At 43.7% G+C, this 21164-nt stretch overlaps 2 protein-coding genes across 3 annotated transcripts; one reads left to right on the forward strand and one right to left on the reverse strand.

Annotated features, from left to right (window-relative positions):
* The first annotated feature begins 754 nt into the window (after positions 1–754).
* LOC5520200 lies at positions 755–14324 on the forward strand. 2 transcript variants are annotated; one of them, XM_001639927.3, is made up of 11 exons: positions 755–1340; positions 1683–1899; positions 3063–3266; positions 3979–4169; positions 8859–8915; positions 9339–10475; positions 10904–11203; positions 11751–11846; positions 12119–12312; positions 12961–13096; positions 13446–14324. In XM_001639927.3, the coding sequence occupies exons 1-11, from the start codon at positions 1325–1327 to the stop codon at positions 14240–14242; spliced, it is 3345 nt and encodes a 1114-aa protein (XP_001639977.3). In that variant the 5' UTR covers positions 755–1324; the 3' UTR covers positions 14243–14324. The 2 variants fall into 2 exon arrangements, with proteins under 2 accessions (XP_001639977.3, XP_048575854.1); XM_048719897.1 differs by lacking the exons at positions 755–1340; positions 1683–1899; positions 3063–3266; positions 3979–4169 and adding an exon at positions 4823–4879.
* On the reverse strand, positions 14316–20636 carry LOC125557118. Its single transcript, XM_048719426.1, has 4 exons — positions 20250–20636; positions 19405–19516; positions 16405–16488; positions 14316–15947 (listed from the first exon to the last, which is right to left on the reverse strand). The coding sequence occupies exons 1-4, from the start codon at positions 20634–20636 to the stop codon at positions 15304–15306; spliced, it is 1227 nt and encodes a 408-aa protein (XP_048575383.1). The 3' UTR covers positions 14316–15303.
* Between the last annotated feature and the right edge of the window lie 528 nt (positions 20637–21164).

Here is a 21164-nt window from a genome sequence, read left to right on the forward strand (position 1 = left end):
TTTGTATGATTTGTGCGGTTTGTTATACGAATACCTTTACTCAAGTTTCCAATTTGAGAATAAGGCCGAACCCTTGTACAAAGTGCTACTTTTGTACCAAAATACTTCTCTAATCAAGGCCAAAAGTACAAGTTATTCTCCAAAAAAATTTTTTAAGAAAACATACATAAATGAAAATGTCCAAATTTTCAAACACCTACACAGAAATTTAGGAGATCTCCTTTTCACACTAGAAGAGAAATAGCATGCAGCTTCCAACTGTTACGTATTTAAATTTAAAAAAGTTTTATTTTCTTAAAACCAAGCAATACTTAAATTTCTTTGATATTTATTGAAATTGTAGCAAGTTCATGATGCATAATAGCGAAAGATAAAAATTAAATAAAAATTCAAGCAAACAATCTTGGAGCCGAGCTCTTGTAAAAATTGAACCTACTTGGACAATCATTGAACTGGAGAGTTCACCCTGCTTAATTTTGTTTTATATTGCGAAGATGCTAAATGGACTTTTCCCTTCACATGGATTACATAGGAAAAGAGGTCGAGGGAAAGCCAGTTAAGTGCGCTTAGCACTTGATTAAAACTATTTTGCAGCTGATCAAAAACCCCATCCTAAAACCTGTTTTGCGGTGATTTAGCCAATCAGGCATCAGCTTGCAAAGTAAAAGTGATGACGGGTGATCGATCGTTAGAGCTTAAGGCTAAAAGGATTTTGCCTCAGGTGTGCACTCGAATTTGGAAGTGTTCACATGATCGCGCACTTTTTTAGCGCAAGTAACATGATAACATCCGGTCTTGCATATTCATATATCTCAGCTAACCAGGCTGGGGATTAATACATCTGTTCACATGATGTGTTCACATGATCGCGCACTTGTTTAGCCGTGCGCGTCGCACTTACGCGGTTCTTCCCCGACCTAAAAAGGGTGCTCGTTTGCTCTTGATTTGAATCTTTGGAAAAAAATACTTAAAGTTTACACAGGGAAATAACGCAATTCGTGTTTTTACTATATACAGACAACTGGCAGACTATCCATCACGTTAAAAAAAATGATCGATTCAGGAACAAATCAAATGGATCACTCGCGCAAGGGCTATAGCGCGTGATGGAAACATGATAACCGCACGCGCATTACGTCATAATTGTGACATCATAATTGTGTCTATTACGTGATGAAACGTTCAGCAGAAAAAGCTGATGACCCACTGAGCTGACGACCCGAAACCATGAAGAATCAAGGAAACCAACAAAATGGAACTTCGTAACGCCATGTCGTGACATTCGAGTCACCCAGGAAACGGAAAACTCTACAGAACGACATTCATGAGTAAAGTCAATGGTAAGATCATGTTTTTATTTGCAATTAAAATATTTAACGTGCTTCGTTTCGCTAGCCATCGGACCCGAGAGTTTTTTTTAACAAGGATCAAGTTTTGCGAAAACAAGAGAAATGAAATGTGAAATGAAATGTCGTGAAATGGTGTATAAGTACCGACAATTTGAAATCTGACGTGGAAGTCCCCTTGAGAATTTAGGTCAAATACAAACAAATAATCAATTCTTGTGAAAAAAAAACCTAGTAAAAAATAATAAAAGATAAACCACTCCCGTTCCGTCATCAAATTGTCGGTCTCTTAATTCACTATGAAAATCTTACCCAAACAGCTTGTTCCTCCTATAGGTGGTAATCACATGGTGTTCGCACTTGGCCCCGCCCTGCTGTGTGCCCTCCTGCCCCTCTTCCTCTGCCCCGCCAATGCCTTCTTGTACGACAAGGAGGTTGAGATCGTGCGCACGGAGTGGAGCCCGGTGGTAGTGGTGGTAAGACACGTGGAGTACATGGGTGTGGCTGATAACGGGACGCTGAAATGCAGTGTGCCCGGGTTTACTAAATACAGGTACGTAATCACCATCATCATCATCATCATCATCATCATCATCATCCTCACCATCATCATCATCATCATAATCATCATCATCATCATCACCACCACCACCACCATCATCATCATCATCATCATCACCATCATCACCACCATCATCACCATCATCACCATCATTATCATCATCATCACATCATCATCACCATTATCATCACCATCATCATCACCACCATCGCCATTATCATCATCTTATATTGTCGTGCGTGATAACGGGACGCTGGGGTGCTTTGTGCCCGGGTTCACTAAATACAGGTACGTAATCACCACCATCATCATCACATGATCATCACCACCATCGCCATTATCATCATCGTCACCATCATCATCACCACCATCGCCATTATCATCATCTTATATTGCCGTGCGTGATAACGGGACGCTGGAGTGCTTTGTGCCCGGGTTCACTAAATACAGGTACGTGATCGTCATCATCACCATCATCATCATCACCACCACCGCCATTATCATCATCTTATATTGTCGTGCGTGATAACGGGACGCTGGAGTGCTTTGTGCCCGGGTTCACTAAATACAGGTACATAATCACCATCATCACCATCGTCATCATCATCATCACATCATCATCACCACCATCGCCATTATCATCATCTTATATTGTCGTGCGTGATAACGGTACGCTGGAGTGCTTTGTGCCCGGGTTCACTAAATATACGTGAGGGTTCAATATAACCATATATAGGTATGGCTGATATTGGTTTGCACATAAGCATGCCATAGCCATGGTTAAAACAACTTCGTGTTCGTGTAATGTGCCTTGCAGTTCATTGTCGTTAAATTTTAACTGGGGCAAACCGGCCATGCCATGCTGACGAGTCCTAATAAGGACGAAACAGCTGTCCATGGTCGACGAACTGCACGGGTAATGCGACTTGTAGCGGTCCGTCACTGGCCCGACTGGTTCCGATGATGTGTGTATAGCTTGAAGTGCTCTTTTAAAGCCCACTATCATATAAGATATCAGATAAGATCACAATCATATCGTCATAACCACCTCAATAATCGCTTGCATATTATAATAATCATTGTCTCACAAACTTCATCACATAGCCGTTATGACCATCGACTTCACACGTCAAATCTCTGCCTTCCTCTGTCAGATGGACGATCCTGAACAAAGCCAGCAAGGAGGGCTACGCGGAGTCCGTTGTCATGGGGACAGACGAGGATTTACCGGAATCGCAGTCGGATCTTGAGATAGGTGGTGAAGAGGGGATACCGCTGGTCAACGACCTGATGGTTGTCTCATGCGAGGCGATGGTCGAGCTAGAACCGCGCATGCGTATGGTCTGGGTCATTACCAGGTACGTTACACCAGAGCGCGACACAGGAAACCTGAGGGAGAGGGGGAAGGGGTTAAGTAATGCTCCGTGTAAAAACTAGGCAACCTAACAACAAGTGCACGCTGATGGCATGTCAAAACTTTTATTGTTAATACTAGAAATTTTATTGGCCAAGACACTAAACTAAGAATATAAAGGGTCTCCCATGTATCTCGCACGGCATTTTCGCTTCAAAGCGGGTGCAAATGCATTGATAAGTATACAGCATTTTCCTCATTCTATCTTCGGAATTTTCAGGTAAAACTCTGCAGCACTAGTAAATTAGCGAACTTGTCAAGTATTTAGATTGTATGCGTGTGTAAAGATGTAAGTTGTTACATGTGCTTCGTTATCAATGTAATAGGGGACTGAGAAATCACGTGACTGTTCGGGTTGCAAACTAGGGCACGCTCAGATTTTTAGCGGCAAAATAACGGCAACAAAAAGCAATTTATTCAGCGCTTGCAAATAAAGACATGTTTTTTTCAGAAAGGGTTTAGTTTCATTTAAAAATTTTATTTTTTCGTCGTTCTGGGTTGTGACGGACACAGCCATTTATGTGATTATTTTGGTTTGATTTGCCACCCAGAAAGGTCACGTGATCTCTTAGCGCAAGTCCCCTTTTGTACAGCAAGTCCATAAGTTGATTGATATTCTATATATAATAAGCGTGCGAATGCACCTTTGTGTTTAGAATGCACTCCCCCCTGGGCTACCCCACGGATCCGTCTGTGTGCGACTACGGGTCCAACAGTTACTTGACGAACTGCACGTGGTATCAGTGGACGTACCGCACGGACTGTTACCACGGCAAAGGGCTGGAGTACAGAGGCACACAGAGCAGGGCACTCAAGGGGAACATGTGCAAATACTGGCACATGTCAGGTACGGGCAAACGAGTCCGTAAGCTAGTGAATGAGTGATGATCAAGCGAGCGAGAAATGGGAATGTGTGCTTATGGGTGGGCTAAAATACAGAGGCATACAGAGCGGGACACTCAAAGGGAACATGTGCAAATACTGGCACATGTCAGGTACGGGCAAACGAGTGCGCTAGTATGAGTGACTAAGCGAACGAGAAATGGGAATGTGTGCTTATGGGTGGGCTAAAATACAGAGGCATACAGAGCGGGAAACTCAAAGGGAACATGTGCAAATACTGGCACATGTCAGGTACGGGCAAACGAGTGCGCTAGTATGAGTGACTAAGCGAACGAGAAATGGGAATGTGTGCTTATGGGTGGGCTAAAATACAGAGGCATACAGAGCGGGAAACTCAAAGGGAACATGTGCAAATACTGGCACATGTCAGGTACGGGCAAACGAGTGCGCTAGTATGAGTGACTAAGCGAACGAGAAATGGGAATGTGAGCTTATGGGTGGGCTAAAATACAGAGGCACACAGAACAGGGCACTCAAAGGGAACATGTGCAAATACTTGCACATGTCAGGTACGGGAAAACGAGTCCGTAAGCTAGTGAATGAGTGATCAAGCGAGCGAGAAATGGGAATGTGTGCTTATGGGTGGGCTAAAATACAGAGGCACACAGAGCAGGGCACTCATGGGGAACATGTGCAAATACTGGCACATGTCAGGTACGGGAAAACGAGTGCGCTAGTATTAGTGACTAAGCGAACGAGAAATGGGAATGTGTGCTTATGGGTGGGCTAAAATACAGAGGCATACAGAGCGGGAAACTCAAAGGGAACATGTGCAAATACTGGCACATATCATGTACGGGAAAACGAGTGCTCGTAAGCAAGCATAAGTGACTAAGCGAACGAGAAATGGGAATGTGTGCTTATGGGTGGGCTAGAATACAGAGGTATACAGAGCGGGACACTCAAGGGGAACACTTGCAAATACTTGCAAGTGTAAGCTACGGGCGAATGAGTGCGTAAAGCTAGTATGAGTGACTAAGCGAACGAGAAATGGGAATGTGTGTTTATTGGTGGGCTAGAATACACAGAAGCAGCAATAGAGAATAAAAAATACTCAGGCGCGACATCTGCAAATAAAGGTGCATGCTAGGCAAAAATGGGCGAGCGATTGAAGGGGTAAGCTTGTGAATAAGTGATCTTGTGTAGCTAGACAATGAAAAAATGGGGTGTTCATGGATGGGCTAGAATACAATAGTGCGTTTACATGCTATAGGGGAGAGGTGAACAAGTTGATAAGTGGGGTGTGCATGGATGAGCTAGAATACAATAGTGTGTTTACGTGCTATAGGGGAGAGGTGAACAAGTTGATAAGTGGGGTGTACATGGATGGGCTAGATTACAATAGTGCGTTTACGTGCTAAAGGGGAGAGGTGAACAAGTTGATAAGTGGGGTGTGCATGTATGGGCTTGAATACAATAGTGCGTTTACGTGCTATAGGGGAGAGGTGAACAAGTTGATAAGTGGGGTGTGCATGGATGGGCTAGATTACAATAGTGTGTTTACGTGCTATAGGGGAGAAGTGAACAAGTTGATAAGTGGGGTGTACATGGATGGGCTAGATTACAATAGTGCGTTTACGTGCTATAGGGGAGAGGTTAACAAGTTGATAAGTGGGGTGTGCATGGATGGGCTAGAATACAATAGTGCGTTTACGTGCTAAAGGGGAGAGGTGAACAAGTTGATAAGTGGGGTGTGCATGGATGGGCTAGAATACAATAGTGCGTTTACGTGCTAAAGGGGAGAGGTGAACAAGTTGATAAGTGGGGTGTGCATGGATGGGCTAGAATACAATAGTGCGTTTACGTGCTAAAGGGGAGAGGTGAACAAGTTGATAAGTGGGGTGTGCATGGATGGGCTAGAATACAATAGTGCGTTTACGTGCTATAGGGGAGAGGTGAACAAGTTGATAAGTGGGGTGTACATGGATGGGCTTGAATACAATAGTGTGTTTACGTGCTATAGGGGAGAGGTGAACAAGTTGATAAGTGGGGTGTGCATGGATGAGCTAGAATACAATAGTGTGTTTACGTGCTAAAGGGGAGAGGTGAACAAGTTGATAAGTGGGGTGTGCATGGATGAGCTAGATTACAATAGTGTGTTTACGTGCTATAGGGGAGAGGTGAACAAGTTGATAAGTGGGGTGTGCATGGATGGGCTAGAATACAATAGTGCGTTTACGTGCTATAGGGGAGAGGTGAACAAGTTGAAAGTGGGGTGTGCATGGATGGGCTTGAATACAATAGTGCGTTTACGTGCTATATGGGAGAGGTGAACAAGTTGATAAGTGGGGTGTGCATGGATGAGCTAGATTACAATAGTGTGTTTACGTGCTATAGGGGAGAGGTGAACAAGTTGATAAGTGGGGTGTGCATGGATGGGCTAGATTACAGTGTGTTTACGTGCTATAGGGGAGAAGTAAACAAGTTGATAAGTGGGGTGTACATGGATGGGCTAGATTACAATAGTGTGTTTACGTGCTATAGGGGAGAGGTTAACAAGTTGATAAGTGGGGTGTGCATGGATGGGCTAGATTACAATAGTGCGTTTACGTGCTATAGGGGAGAGGTGAACAAGTTGATAAGTGGGGTGTGCATGGATGAGCTAGATTACAATAGTGTGTTTACGTGCTATAGGGGAGAGGTGAACAAGTTGATAAGTGGGGTGTGCATGGATGGGCTAGATTACAATAGTGCGTTTACGTGCTATAGGGGAGAAGTGAACAAGTTGATAAGTGGGGTGTGCATGGATGGGCTAGATTACAATAGTGTGTTTACGTGCTATAGGGGAGAGGTTAACAAGTTGATAAGTGGGGTGTGCATGGATGGGCTAGATTACAATAGTGCGTTTACGTGCTATAGGGGAGAGGTGAACAAGTTGATAAGTGGGGTGTGCATGGATGGGCTAGATTACAATAGTGTGTTTACGTGCTATAGGGGAGAGGTGAACAAGTTGATAAGTGGGGTGTGCATGGATGGGCTAGATTACAATAGTGTGTTTACGTGCTATAGGGGAGAGGTGAACAAGTTGATAAGTGGGGTGTACATGGATGGGCTAGATTACAATAGTGTGTTTACGTGCTATAGGGGAGAGGTGAACAAGTTGATGAGTGGGGTGTACATGGATGGGCTAGTTTACAATAGTGTGTTTACGTGCTAAAGGGGAGAGGTGAACAAGTTGATAAGTGGGGTGTGCATGGATGGGCTAGAATACAATAGTGTGTTTACGTGCTATAGGGGAGAGGTGAACAAGTTGATAAGTGGGGTGTACATGGATGGGCTAGATTACAATAGTGTGTTTACGTGCTATAGGGGAGGAGTGAACTAGTTGATAAGTGGGGTGTGCATGGATGAGCTAGATTACAATAGTGTGTTTACGTGCTAAAGGGGAGGAGTGAACTAGTTGATAAGTGGGGTGTGCATGGATGGGCTAGAATACAATAGTGTGTTTACGTGCTATAGGGGAGAGGTGAACAAGTTGATAAGTGGGGTGTGCATGGATGGGCTAGAATACAATAGTGTGATTACGTGCTATAGGGGAGGAGTGAACTAGTTGATAAGTGGGGTGTGCATGGATGGGCTACATTACAATAGTGCGTTTACGTGCTAAAGGGGAGAGGTGAACAAGTTGATAAGTGGGGTGTGCATGGATGGGCTAGAATACAATAGTGTGTTTACGTGCTATAGGGGAGGAGTGAACTAGTTGATAAGTGGGGTGTGCATGGATGAGCTAGATTACAATAGTGTGTTTACGTGCTATAGGGGAGAGGTGAACAAGTTGATAAGTGGGATGTGCATGGATGGGCTAAATTACAATAGTGCGTTTACGTGCTATAGGGGAGAGGTGAACAAGTTGATAAGTGGGGTGTGCATGGATGGGCTAGAATACAATAGTGTGTTTACGTGCTATAGAGGAGAGGTGAACAAGTTGATAAGTGGGGTGTACATGGATGGGCTAGATTACAATAGTGTGTTTACGTGCTATAGGGGAGGAGTGAACTAGTTGATAAGTGGGGTGTGCATGGATGAGCTAGATTACAATAGTGTGTTTACGTGCTAAAGGGGAGGAGTGAACTAGTTGATAAGTGGGGTGTGCATGGATGGGCTAGAATACAATAGTGTGTTTACGTGCTATAGGGGAGAGGTGAACAAGTTGATAAGTGGGGTGTGCATGGATGGGCTAGAATACAATAGTGTGATTACGTGCTATAGGGGAGGAGTGAACTAGTTGATAAGTGGGGTGTGCATGGATGGGCTACATTACAATAGTGCGTTTACGTGCTAAAGGGGAGAGGTGAACAAGTTGATAAGTGGGGTGTGCATGGATGGGCTAGAATACAATAGTGTGTTTACGTGCTATAGGGGAGGAGTGAACTAGTTGATAAGTGGGGTGTGCATGGATGAGCTAGATTACAATAGTGTGTTTACGTGCTATAGGGGAGAGGTGAACAAGTTGATAAGTGGGATGTGCATGGATGAGCTAGATTACAATAGTGCGTTTACGTGCTATAGGGGGGAGGTGAACTAGTTAATAACTGATATGCATGGGGGAACAATTGATAAGTTACCGAAGGCAACTGTGTACAGGTGCGTGCCTAAACGCGTCAAACCTAATAATCTTTTGATCCGTCTACAGGAGGAGCGCACCCCAATAGCCACAAGCTCGCCCGTGTGATGGGCTTCTACTCCAAAGGTGAATCACACGCTATTAGCATCACGCGACTCATCCATTAGTCACACAACAAGAATTCTGCGTACAATTTGAACACAGAGAACACATCTCGAAGAGTTAGACATTAACCAACCTCATTGTCAGTAGATTACATATGGCGGGGGAATAAATCAAAGTTCAACCTTTATATTACAAAGCTTCACGTAACCTTTAGGTTGCTCATGCAGTGGCGAAATGAGCTTAGCAGTGTAAGCAGGGGCGTGTCACAAGGCAGGGTAGGGCATGGCTGTTGCCTTATGCTTTAAGTTAAGCTTTTGAGGCGATTTTAAAGATTTTGGTCAGGTATATTTGACAAATACCTTATGACCCCTTCCACTTTTGCAATAATGTTCTTGATGTTATACCATAACACTCATCCGAAAACATCTTTTGTACCCTTCCTAGGAGGTCACGACTACTGCAGAAACTTCCCCTTTAATCCAACATGCTACCTCAAGAATAATGACGTTAAAAGTTGCCAAAGCAATATCCTCAGTCAACCTTGGTGTTACTCCGACACGAACCCTGCTGAGGAGACGGAGTACAAGATCCATTACTGTAATGTAAAGCAGTGCTCTGACTGTATGTACGGCCAAGGCAATGGAAGCTTTGCTCTGTACCCTGGGCGGAAACTCCCTGAGTACCAAGGCCGAAGCATTGCGACAAAGAAGGGCGTCCCATGTCTCCAGGGCGTTGGCTGGGAGGATAATGTGTGCAGGTCAACGCTTAAGATCAAAACAAAAGCTATGGGGAGTTATCACACGGTGACTAGACACACCCCTCATTGTTATGTAACCAAGCCTGGTGCTGTCACCAGCAAGATAAAACAAGTACCGGACGAGAATCTGGAATTAGCGGAATGCAAACTGCGTCAGTGTACTGTGAGACAGGTCTGGTTTCTTTTCTTCAATACTTTCGGTGACGCGTTTATAGAGGAATCTAATCTAAAGGGGATAAAAATCGTACTGGTCAGGGGACGGAAGGAAGAACGGATCAAATTTGGTGCGTTTGGGATACATCGCCCTGAAGGCCTTACATTAGGAACTTCTGACTACCGTCTCTCGAGCTATGTGAACAATTTCCAGCTTATTCCACGCAGACCCCCTGGCCCTTTGAGCGAGATTGTTATCCGGAACATCCAGAGTTCCTACAGCGGAGTGTACTCGGTCCATTACAAGTTTTCCGAAGCAGACCCCGCTGTTGACCAAGGGGTTTATAAGGTCAACTTCGAGCTCGAAGTCAAAGAACCCACGACTTTCTCTCTGAGCCCAGGCGCTATGGGCGTATGCCTTGACGGAGAGGGCAAGTTCAGGCTGATGGTCCAGGGTCACTTTGACATTCTGGATGATAGTTTGGAGTGGTTTTATGGCCCGTCGCGTGAAAAGGCCATTACGAGGGTTCGCCCAGAAAACACAAGGTTCGAGCTAACCGCAGACGCCATGGGCCTTTTGGTGAAACGCGTGACTACGGAACTATGGGTAATGGTGAAGGGACGCACGTACTCGGGGTTTCCCTCAGCTACTGCAAAAGTGGCCATTAAAGGTACACTGGTACACTGTCTTTTTTTAGCGAATCCCCTTGGGATATCGTTTAGACCTACAAAACTAAGCGGGTGTACTAAGAAGAGCACGGACTCACTTTACTTAAATTGACAAGTGCTGTTGACAGTTTCTTGTTTGCGTCTCATTTCTTCAGGTAGCGCCGCAGCAGGGGTTGAGGCAGGTTTCAAAAATTATAAGGAATGACCAGTGGGGGCGTGCCCCCCCCCGCCCAATCATTCGAGGCCTGGTACGGCTCTATCAGGCACAGAGAGGAGTTATTAGCTTATGCTATCACCCGATACTCTTCATATAGCTCACAAGGCCACTTGACCTTATTTCATTCGGGTTGTGTGGCTCGTCCGAGCCATTCTGACAACGGGCAGGTGTAGTCAGAATTTCTAACGATTAAAATTTGATTGTAATTTCTAGATCAGCCCCTGCTGAAAGCAATCACACCAACAAATCAGTACGCAAGTCCAGGGGATGAAGTCATTATCACCATAGAAACAGACCAGCTTCAGAAGGTCACGTGGGTATTTGACGCAATGGTGATTGGCAGTCTCCCTGACGACCCCGACATGGGCTTCCAACGTGTACCACGTGGTCAAAGCTTAGTGACGTCACTTGTGATTGCAGGAGTTAAGGAACATCACTACGGCGGCTATAAAGTGTCAGCGGTTCTAAACGGCTGCACAAGCGCACTGACATTTTACGTGAAACACATAAGTGGTGAGTACCCGTTTAAGTTTAAGTCTAAATTTTGTTGAAGCCCTTATTTTACCGGTACTAGTTGAAGGGCCAGTCGGATGCTTGGAGCCCGAGAGGTCTTTTTCCTCAAACGTTACACTCCGCAATAAAAGTATTTGTCCGGTGACCTAACTGCCAAGTTGTCCAGTTTCAAATTTTACTATGCCCGCTGGACAGACGGACTGGGGACAGTTAAATACAGTTTTAGTTGCCTGTGTTCAAGTCCAGCTTTCTACGCAGCCGCTTTTACTTTTGGTTTTCCTTTACTCCCTCTGGACACAGGAAGACCAAAAAGTCCCAAACTGTCCTTATCAACCCAATGGTGAGGAATATTACCAGTTGCGAAGGTTTCCTTATTAACGAGGTTCCATACAATAAGTTCAATGACTTTGTTTCTCGTTCCATACAATAAGCTCAATGGCTTCACACTTGTGCACTGATTTCATACAATAATTTAATGGATTCACACTTGTGCACTGATTTCATACAATAATTTAATAGCTTCACACTTGTGCTTTGTGTGCATCAGAGAGACCAGAGGAGGAGGAAGGACCAGTGATGGAGAAAGGCGGCGATAAGAGCAGTGAGAAGCCAAAGCCGACACAACGCTCTTTCAACAGAACAGGTATCTCTAAGAGGGGGTGGTACGAGGAAGTAGAATTCTCTTATTATGCAGGGAAAATTTAAACGGATGGCCGTCACTCTCTAAGGCTAATGAGTCACAGGACATAATTATGGACACGAGTTTAAAACCTCCACTAAGCAGACACATGTTAAGCGGTCACTCATTACTGAGCGGTCACTTTCTAAATACAAAATATACCTCTCTGAAGTAGCTTCCTTGATTAAGCCTTTGTCTTGTGGTAATGTGGTTAAAATTTTCTATCTTTTGCCCAGGCATTTGGTGCACTGACGACCTTGAGCCATACGCCTTTTTCTTCTCTGTCGACTTTCCGACTGAGATGACTATTGGCGCCTTTAGAAATGAGCCTCTGTCCGGAACGAGCGCAGTCGAAGTCCAGCACTATACGATTGGTCACAGCCTAGACAAGAAGTCTTGGACAAATACGACTTTTAAAGGAAAGACGAAGGTGGATTTCTTCTTTCAAAATCTTATACTCCTATACTCCAAGCAATACTTGGAAGCCTGTGGTTTTAAATCAAAGAAAGGCTGAAACAGGCGTGCGCGTTTCTTTTTCCTACCAAAAGCAAGTAAACAACAGAAAACACAAGACAGCAACATTTCGTAAAATTTATCTGGTATTCCACAGCTTTGACACGACGCGCACGCTGCTGCATTCCCGCCAAATCCTCTAGCTCTTTGGCCTCTCTTTAGTGTAAAACCAAGGCCTCCCAAGTATTGTAGTTTTAACCGCCTAAACGTCCTATTGCAAAACAAGACCGAGAGAACCGGTCAAGTAGTTACGTTTTCTTTTCGCTTGCTCTTCCGTCCCTCGGCTTTCTTCTCCTTTCCCTATCTACTGCCTTCTGTAAAACTTCAGAATTTACTGTATTGTATTTACCGCTTCGTTCCAACCTTTGGTTGACGTCATCAGCAACCACAGGGAACCAATAACATCTCACGAAACAAGAAAAGAACGCCTGAATTAGGCTGGATTCGTTCTATAGAAACTGAGGTGTGGACTAGTTGTTGGCGGTCGGCTATTGTGAACCCTATTTTACGTCCATTACGTTCATTTTCACCCATACTTGTACTGACTCTTTTATTTCTTTCACAGATTCCTTATATTATATCCGGGGAAGACCACTCTCCTCTTCCGGTTCCAATAACTGCTCGTCACTTCCGGTTCTATCCTGAGAAGCTTCCGGGAACTGTTGCATGCATGAAAGTGAGGCTGTATGGCTGTCGAGGAAGTAAGTGAAAGGACAATCTTTTGATGTTGAGTCTCTGTTTACTTTTGATTCTATAAATGGCGCGCACTGACTAACTCAAGAAAGGTTTATAATTCTACGACGTTGACTCAGGGCCGTAGCAGGCCTCGAAATGTTGGGAGGGGGGCACAATACAGAAACATTAAGAAAATATTGGAGGTACAGCCATGCCCCTACTGGTCATTTCCTTTTTTGAAAATATTGGGGGGGGGGCACGTGCCCTCAGTGCCCATTTTTGACTGAGCGTCCGCGATAACGAGGCTACACAGGGTTGAGTAGGACTAGGTTCTAGGTTTGTCTAGTTATCACAAGTTGTATGTCTCCTTTATAGAAACCCTTGAGTGTGACAAGACTGGTAACCCCGTACCCACTCCCCTGAATCTCAAGTTATTTGTGGGGGCACCCCTCGGGGCGAGTAGCCTTTTTGCCTTAGTGGGTCTCCTCTTCTGGAATCAGAGAAAACTCAGGCGAGAACTTGAGCTTGAAAAGAAGCGAAGGAAAAGAAAAAAGAAACGAGGTAATAGGCGGATTGGTGGCAGTGAGGACGAAACTAGCGATGATTATAAAGCAAAGCGAGTGAAGAAGCGCGCGAAAAGGGAGGATTCCAGGGACGAGAGAAGACGGAAACGTGAGCGACGAGATGAAAGACGGAGAAAGCGTGGTGCAGAAGATGATAGGAGAAAAAGAGCTAAGGAAAAGAAGAGACAGATGTATGACAAAGGTTTGTCTAGCGATGCAAGGCGCTGGGATTCAAGCGATGAGATAAGGGAAAAAAGAAAAGTCAAATATCAATCTAGTGAGGATGACAAGAAACAAACAAAAAACAACAAGGAATGGAACAGCGGTGAATCATCAAGCGAAGAATATACTAAAAAAGACAGGAGAAAGAAAGACGAGTCAAAACGAACCAGGAATTATTCTTCTGATGAGGAATTTAGTGCGAGGAGACAGAAGTGGAAGGGAAAGAGAGAACGAGACAAGAGGGAGAGGAAACTGGAGAGATATATGCATGGCTCGTCGGAGGATGATTCAGGGATAAGAAATAAGAAAGGAGATAAGAGGAGCAAAGAAAGGGATGAGGGTCGACGTAAGGGTAGGGGGAAAAGGGAGGAGAGAGGGACGAAATGACCAGAGAAAAGAAATTAGATGCTAGGAACAGATGAAGACACACACAAAAAAAAAAACAAGTATAAAGCCATGGTTCGTTTTATATCATTTATTGTGGTTATAAGATATCTATTCCCGCAATTGTCTCCATACTTCGCCCTCTTCATTTAACCCTCGTTCCACCTTACGTTTTTTTATGCTCACTGCCTTTTCTAACTTATCACAATTGCACGCTAAACTGACTACATTTATGCAAAATCAAAACGAAGTTTATACGCTAATTACAGAAGTTTATATAAGTACAAGATCGCATCAGGTCCCAAGGACGGCGAATTTACCCATCAATATCTATGTGCTTGAAATTTAAAGCGATCCGCATCTTCGCACGTCGCATAAAAGACTAAAATGAGTTTTAGATATTTTACTGCGACCACTACACTTCAAGAGCAGTAGAAAGTCTGCTTCATTGGTGCCAGATCCATGAAAAGGCTGTTTAATCTGATTAGTCAGTTTGCCGAGTGCTTATAGCAAGTTACAACTTTCGGCACTCACTTCGGTGGTTCGGTGTCTCGTTCATACATTTCGGCGTTTCGGAGCTTCGTTCGTCCCGCCTTCGGTATCCACCTCGGTGCTCCGTTCTCCATCCTTCCGTGGCTCGTGCTTCGCTCGACTTTGGTTACTCCAGCTGTTGTTAGTTGTTGCTATGTTCTTATGTGTTCCTTATTTAGCTCTCACCAGCGACTCTTTGCTGTGTTAGCCAGACCTTCGGCAACCACTCCGAAATTTCGGTGCTTCGCGTCCGTCAAACCTTCGGCAACCATTTCGGTGCTTCGCGTCCGTCTTACCTTCGGCAACCACTTCGGCAACCATTTCGGTGCTTCGCGTCCGTCATACTTTCGGCAACCACTTCGACATTTCGATGCTTCGCGTCCGTCATACCTTCGGCAACCAATTTATTACTTCGGCAGCCAATTCGGCGGTTCGGTGCTTTGTTTTTCGCTGGTCACATGTCGCCAACCGCTTTAGGGACTCGGTGCTTTTTTCGTTGTAACGTTGACGATGCGGTGCCCACGTTCAGTGTGTCAGCCTTCTACCCACAAATTAAGCGAATAATCAACAGCTTTACCTAACGAATCCGACCCGAAGTCAGCCATCCCGTACTCAGATGTGAATTTCCCAAAGTCAGCTTCCGTGACACCGATGCCATGATCGGCCCTATCGCACTCCTCGCCGACTCCACCAATAGACATCACGGCTGCATCCCCACACACGTCTGGCGTGCAACCATGACAGAAAAATCCGATCGCGTTGCTTGATTGAACCCGCCCACTGCAGGAGGACTGCTCAAAGCCGTTGGTAATATTATACAGGCCTCCATACGTCACAGCGCAGCTATGCCTACACGAGTCCATGGGCCAGGAATCTGAGCCATCACGCTTAGTGTTTCCAAAACTCGTTAGTAGCCCTCTCATCGTCATCCCGCCCAAGCAGTCACCGGTGGTAACCAGGAGAGGGGTGTTTGTAGGGTCATCGCTGCGGGTCACTTTGATCTTGTGGCCGCTCTTTGTCCAGAATAGCGGTGAGATCATGTCGCTGTTGATGGTGGGGTTCAGCTGATCACCGACGCCAGACAGCAGGTCGAACCACCATAGGCCATCATCGCTCATCCAGTTCAAAGCATCCGCATTTGAAAAGCGCGCAACGAGGTTCCACGGGGTCCCGTATCCTAAGATAGAAACAACAATTTTACTCGGGGAATCTTGTTATGAATTGAAGGCACCCTCGTATTCCGAAAGCTGTTGTTTTAAAATGCTGTTGTATTGGTCGTCATTTTTTTTTTGGAACTCGATACCGAGGAGATCTTGTTTAACCGAGTACTTTCCATCAGAGAAAAAAAAAACTTGCAAAGCGCCGTCACAGAAATGAATGCGACATGCCAGCGAGCGATGGAAAATTCCATTGGAGAAAGGCCTTTCTGGTAAAGAAATTTCCTGGCTGATTGTCGAAAGCGCTGAATAAATTCCTTTTTACTGTTGTTATTTTGCCGCCAAAAGCCTGAGCGCGCGCGAGTTTGCCGCCCAGCAAGTCACGTGATTTCTTAGTGCAAGTCGCCTTGAGCTAAAATCTGGGAGAGGAGAGGAAGAAGAATCTAACGCGCCTCCTGCTACGGTGTGAGGTCTTACCCGTGCAGTAGTACGATCCATGAGTATTGACACAACTTGCACTGCTTGGACAGCCATGGGAACTACCGTTACACTCATCGACATCTGAAAAAAAGGGAATATTTATCAAAAATAATATATATAGTGGCTAGCCAACCAACATAAATCCTTTCTAAACCCGGTCCTGTAATATTAGAAAAGCATTCGCATGGCCGTGATTTTGTCCCAGAGAGAGTCCGTGATAACGTTCGTAAAGCCTATGATTTCCTTTATCGACTTTGTCATCTTGTCGCATCACAGTTTGTTCATGCAACTCGGACGATTAATGGAAAAGTCCACGCGATCGCTAGAGACGGCAGAGGCGTCCGAAGGAACAACACGGTCGTTCGGGATACTTACGACAGAGACGAAGCGAGCGATTTTATTTTAATGGAAACCGGCGCGGAAGCAACACAAGCGATCAGAGGCCAGGGGCGATTATTTAAGGAACCAGTTTTAGAGTCTTTTTAACTTAGCGGAAGGGTCAATCGAGAAAAACAAATCCATACTAGTTGCTCTTAGTTACATTATTGAAATATCTATCTAATTTATTTGTTGTTTAGCTCAGAGCCCATTTAATTTATAAAAATAAAAAAGATTAATACCGTCACTAGTCCGGCGGATATGTGTTTGAATTGCGCACTTTTTGCTAAAGCTACCAATTTTAGCATACCGATGGTTTTTAATACCCTTTACAAGATAGGCTATATAGAGCCAGCGTCAAATCGGCTTTATTTTTTGATTAATAGGGAGTATTGATTTGGCCGCCATTTTGAACCGGAAGTAAACTACCTTTTTCAAAAAAGTAAATAAACTTGCAAATTTTGATAATGTTTTGCCACTAGACAACTAAAATAAAAGTCACAAAATGTATATAAACCCAAGATTGCTGAAAATAACCGCATATTTTTCATTCTTGGAACTTTCAAGGAGATAGTCACCTTTACCCGGAAGTAGTCGATAGTAAAACCTCGGACGTTTATTTCACCCCGCGCTCTCTAGCAAAAGACACCAATTTTATTGCAGTTGTAGGTTGAAATAACCTTTATAAGATGAGCTATGGAGCCAAGATAAAATCGGCTTTTATCACCGGAGATTTAATTTGTCATTTTTGAAAGCACAGAGATGCACATCTTGTTTAAAAGTCTACGACTAAAATATATTCATGTAATCCATTTGATAAAGTTGTGGAAAAGGCAAAACTGATTAGGTTTCTGCTATTACTTTTTCTGTTTATCAAAACCTGCTATCAAACCAGCTTAATGCATATACGCAATGAAGCATTATTTTTAATAGAATTGAATGATAAATGACAGTTGTATTTTGCATGTGCATTAAATTGATATTTAATAATAAGAAAATATTTTCCTGCTATGTGAGTCTCGGCATGTTGTTAACAATTAGTGAAATCTCAGGCTGGGCATTCTTAAAAAATAGATTCTTATTTGAGAACTGCTATCTTCATTTAATGCAGTTCAGATATCTTACAGCTTTACCGTTACACGATTCAGTGGAGCTGCAAAGGGCTGAACATTTCAAGCTGGCTTGGGTGCAAGTGCAGCGTGCTGGGCAGCCTATCTTGCATCTCATAGCTCTTGGTTCCTCATTTAATAGTTCTTTGGCTTCTTGGCACGCCTTGGAAAGCTCTAGTAGCGTTTGTCCAAAGCGCCTGGCAACTGTTGTCCATTCTGCTAAAAAGACGAAAGTACTGGGGCAAGGAGGAGTGCTTTGCCCCCAACAATGTTCTGCTTGAATGGCAGCTTTCGTGGTGTGTTGTATGATAGCTGCCTTCGTCAATGAATGACATCAAATGCTGTTTCTTTCTTCACGAAGAGCTGCATTCTTGCCTTGTCTACTCCCGACTCTCTGTACTTGTTCGGTCGTATAGAAGCAGCGGAAAGCCCTCAAGTGTTGTCAAACATTCTGTCTTTTATCTCAACTGACCTGAAGGCTAACTGTCGAAAAGCATCTGTGGCTTTGGGGAATACAGCAAGTACTGTCTTTTCCCCCTACCCGCACAACAGGATACAGTATCACGCTAGTAAATGCGTGAAATTCTACCAGTATTTATTTGGCAAGATACTCCTTTCACTTTTCTGTAGAATAAGAAAGAAAGGCAAGGAGAGTGATAAGCGCGCACCCTGTTCATCTTATAGCACTTATTCTGTATGCGGTCGTTTACAGACGTTGAAGTCAATAGGTGGAGCGGCCCGCTCCCGTGGTTCTTGGTATCCCCGCCAGGCTTGTCACACAAGCAGTTGCTTTCGTCTTCTTTCTTTTCCCTTGATCCAGCTATTGAGTGTGTATATTTGATATACTTGTGCGGGCTACATGTGGCTTATCTATCATTTGACGACTTTTAGTGAGTATCGACGCGTGATTTTCACTTCCCGAAAATTATCGGCCATTTTAATAGCGCAAGATAATCCGTTATTTAATCAGATTTTTTTTTGGCTCCATAGCCTATCTTGTAAAAATTCCCCTAAACTACTCATGAAATAAGTTTTTTTATTTTTGTTAAAAGGCGCAAAGTTAAACAAGCGTGCCAGTATTTATTCGTGACTACTTCCGGCTCAAAATCGCTGTCACCGTAAAAGTTACAAAAATGAAAAATTTGCGGTTACTTTCAGAATTCTTTGGTTAATATGCATTCTTTGATGTATATTTTATTTGCCTATGAGTAAACTTTCTCAAAATTAGTTTACTTCCGGTTCAAAATGGCGGCCAAATCAATATTCATTATTAATAAGAAATTAAAGCCAAACTGAGCTTGGCTCTATAGCCTCTCTTGTAAGGGGTATTAAAAACTATCACTATGCTAAAATTGGTAACTCTAGCAAAAAGTGCGCAATTCAAGGTAAAATCTGCACATATCCGCCGGACTACTAAGGAAAAAAAGTCCGAGTTAAAGAGAACTCGAGTTGTAATTATTTCTATTATTTAAATGATATGCACTTAATTAAATTTCATGCTAGAAGATACCTTTGCAAAGAAGTCCAAAGAATCCAATCGCACATGCGCAGTAGAAATCACCCGTCTCGTAGCTCGGGATGCAGGTGTTTTGGTCACCACAGGGAGCCCGCTCACACTCCGTCTAAAGTGATAATGAGCAAAAACTGCAAATGTGAATAGTTCACTATATTCTTGGTTTTGATAAAAATTTATTGTTTTGGGTGGTCTCATCAATTTACCCATAAACTATTCCTTTTCCTTGGCACTGCAAATCAAAAGACAAAAAATACTAGTCAAAAACTACTAATCAATAAATAATAAGGGTTGTCCTAATCGACTTAGTCTGGCAAACTGCGTCTGGGTTTTAAGATTGACATGACGACAACATCAACAAATCGTATAGCAATGAGATTCTCCGAATTAACCCTTTTTTTCTTGGTTTAAAGTTTTCATTCAAATCAGGTAAATCTTCTCTATCATTGTCCTATCTTCATTCTTTATACAATTCCTGTTTGGCGCCTAACCAGGCTTTGCTAATATTTATTGTATATATGAAAATATTTGACTGCCGAAACTTCGTATAATAAGCATCACAATCACTGCACAGGACCACCGACACTTCTAGGCTTTCCTGAGAGGGTGGGGCAGGAATATATCTAAATTTTCTGAGAATATCATGCGGTTCTTAGAAAAGACCATATTTTGCCGGCGCCTGGGATTCATACACCACCTTGCCCCACCCCGAGCAAGGGCCTGAGGAATGGAAAACGATTATGGAGCTAGATCATGCGCAAATAAAAAGGTGAATAGAGTTTATGGAGAATATTATTCTATAGCCTTAATAAAGAGGTAACAATAAGATTATTTGGACTTACGTATAGGTTATAGTGGTTATAGGTGATGCTGTCTTGGTATTTACTCTCGTTCAAGAATCGATCACCGGGCAAGACCTCACATGTTAAGTTACCATTGGCGTCTGGTAGAATTCCTATGTTGAATGACAACCCTGTGAGGTCACGAAGACATTGATGGCCGCACTCGGACACATTCCGGACAGACCTGACAACTTTACCGGACAAGTCCAAATATTTCATCTCGTTGTATCTGAAGCGCGCGTACGATATGCCATTATATGTGAAGTTTCTATGAATGGCTACGGTTTCCTGCTTCCCGGCTTTGCAGACGAAACACTCGCTGCAGAGGAGCACAAGAATGAATAAGTATATCTCTGGGAGAAGATTTCCGGTTCGTGGGAAGCGCATATTAGCTAAGTGGAGCAAGAATCTCTCAGATATAGCGATGCTGAATAAGAGACCCTGAATGCGATATTATCGGGTGAAGCTGTCTATTTAAAGCTTTTCAAACTAATAACGCTCACCCCGGGAAATCAATAACCTTTTAAAATGCGACGCGCCGACCGTGGATACCATGATAAGTTCTTTAAAAGGCCAGCTTATTAGGATGCGAGACACACACTATTAACTGGAACATAGTAAAACGATTGCATGGTTAACTGATGCGAACGGAACAATTTCTTTACCACACGGGGTACAGTAATTATCACTGTAAAGCAGACATTGGTGTCAATATTACGGAGTCTGTTTAAATTCTGACTTCCATTAGCTACTTCTACAGAGATCACCAAAGATCACCAACAGAGTTTTCCAATTGTTTCCATCGTACTCGACCGACAAGAGTTTGGTTACAAAACACAAATAAACACGGTACTGATCATGTCGAGATCATGGAAACGACAACCGTGAAGAGCATTCGAGAATGTATTTGTTGAC

Source organism: Nematostella vectensis, chromosome 12, assembly GCF_932526225.1.
Source record: "Nematostella vectensis chromosome 12, jaNemVect1.1, whole genome shotgun sequence".
In the NCBI taxonomy this organism is placed as follows: domain Eukaryota; kingdom Metazoa; phylum Cnidaria; class Anthozoa; order Actiniaria; family Edwardsiidae; genus Nematostella; species Nematostella vectensis.

Excerpts from the sequence above, each read along its gene's own strand:
- LOC5520200 (XM_001639927.3), top strand. Across the intron at positions 3,267-3,978 it reads ATGGTCTGGGTCATTACCAG|AATGCACTCCCCCCTGGGCT; the intron begins GTACGTTACACC and ends CTTTGTGTTTAG. Across the intron at positions 12,313-12,960 it reads CTTTTAAAGGAAAGACGAAG|ATTCCTTATATTATATCCGG; the intron begins GTGGATTTCTTC and ends TTTCTTTCACAG.
- LOC125557118 (XM_048719426.1), bottom strand. The coding sequence starts at position 20,636 with ATGCGCTTCCCACGAACCGGAAATCTTCTCCCAGAGATATACTTATTC. Across the intron at positions 19,517-20,249 it reads ATAACCACTATAACCTATAC|ACGGAGTGTGAGCGGGCTCC; the intron begins GTAAGTCCAAAT and ends TTATCACTTTAG. Across the intron at positions 15,948-16,404 it reads TGGATCGTACTACTGCACGG|GATACGGGACCCCGTGGAAC; the intron begins GTAAGACCTCAC and ends TTTCTATCTTAG.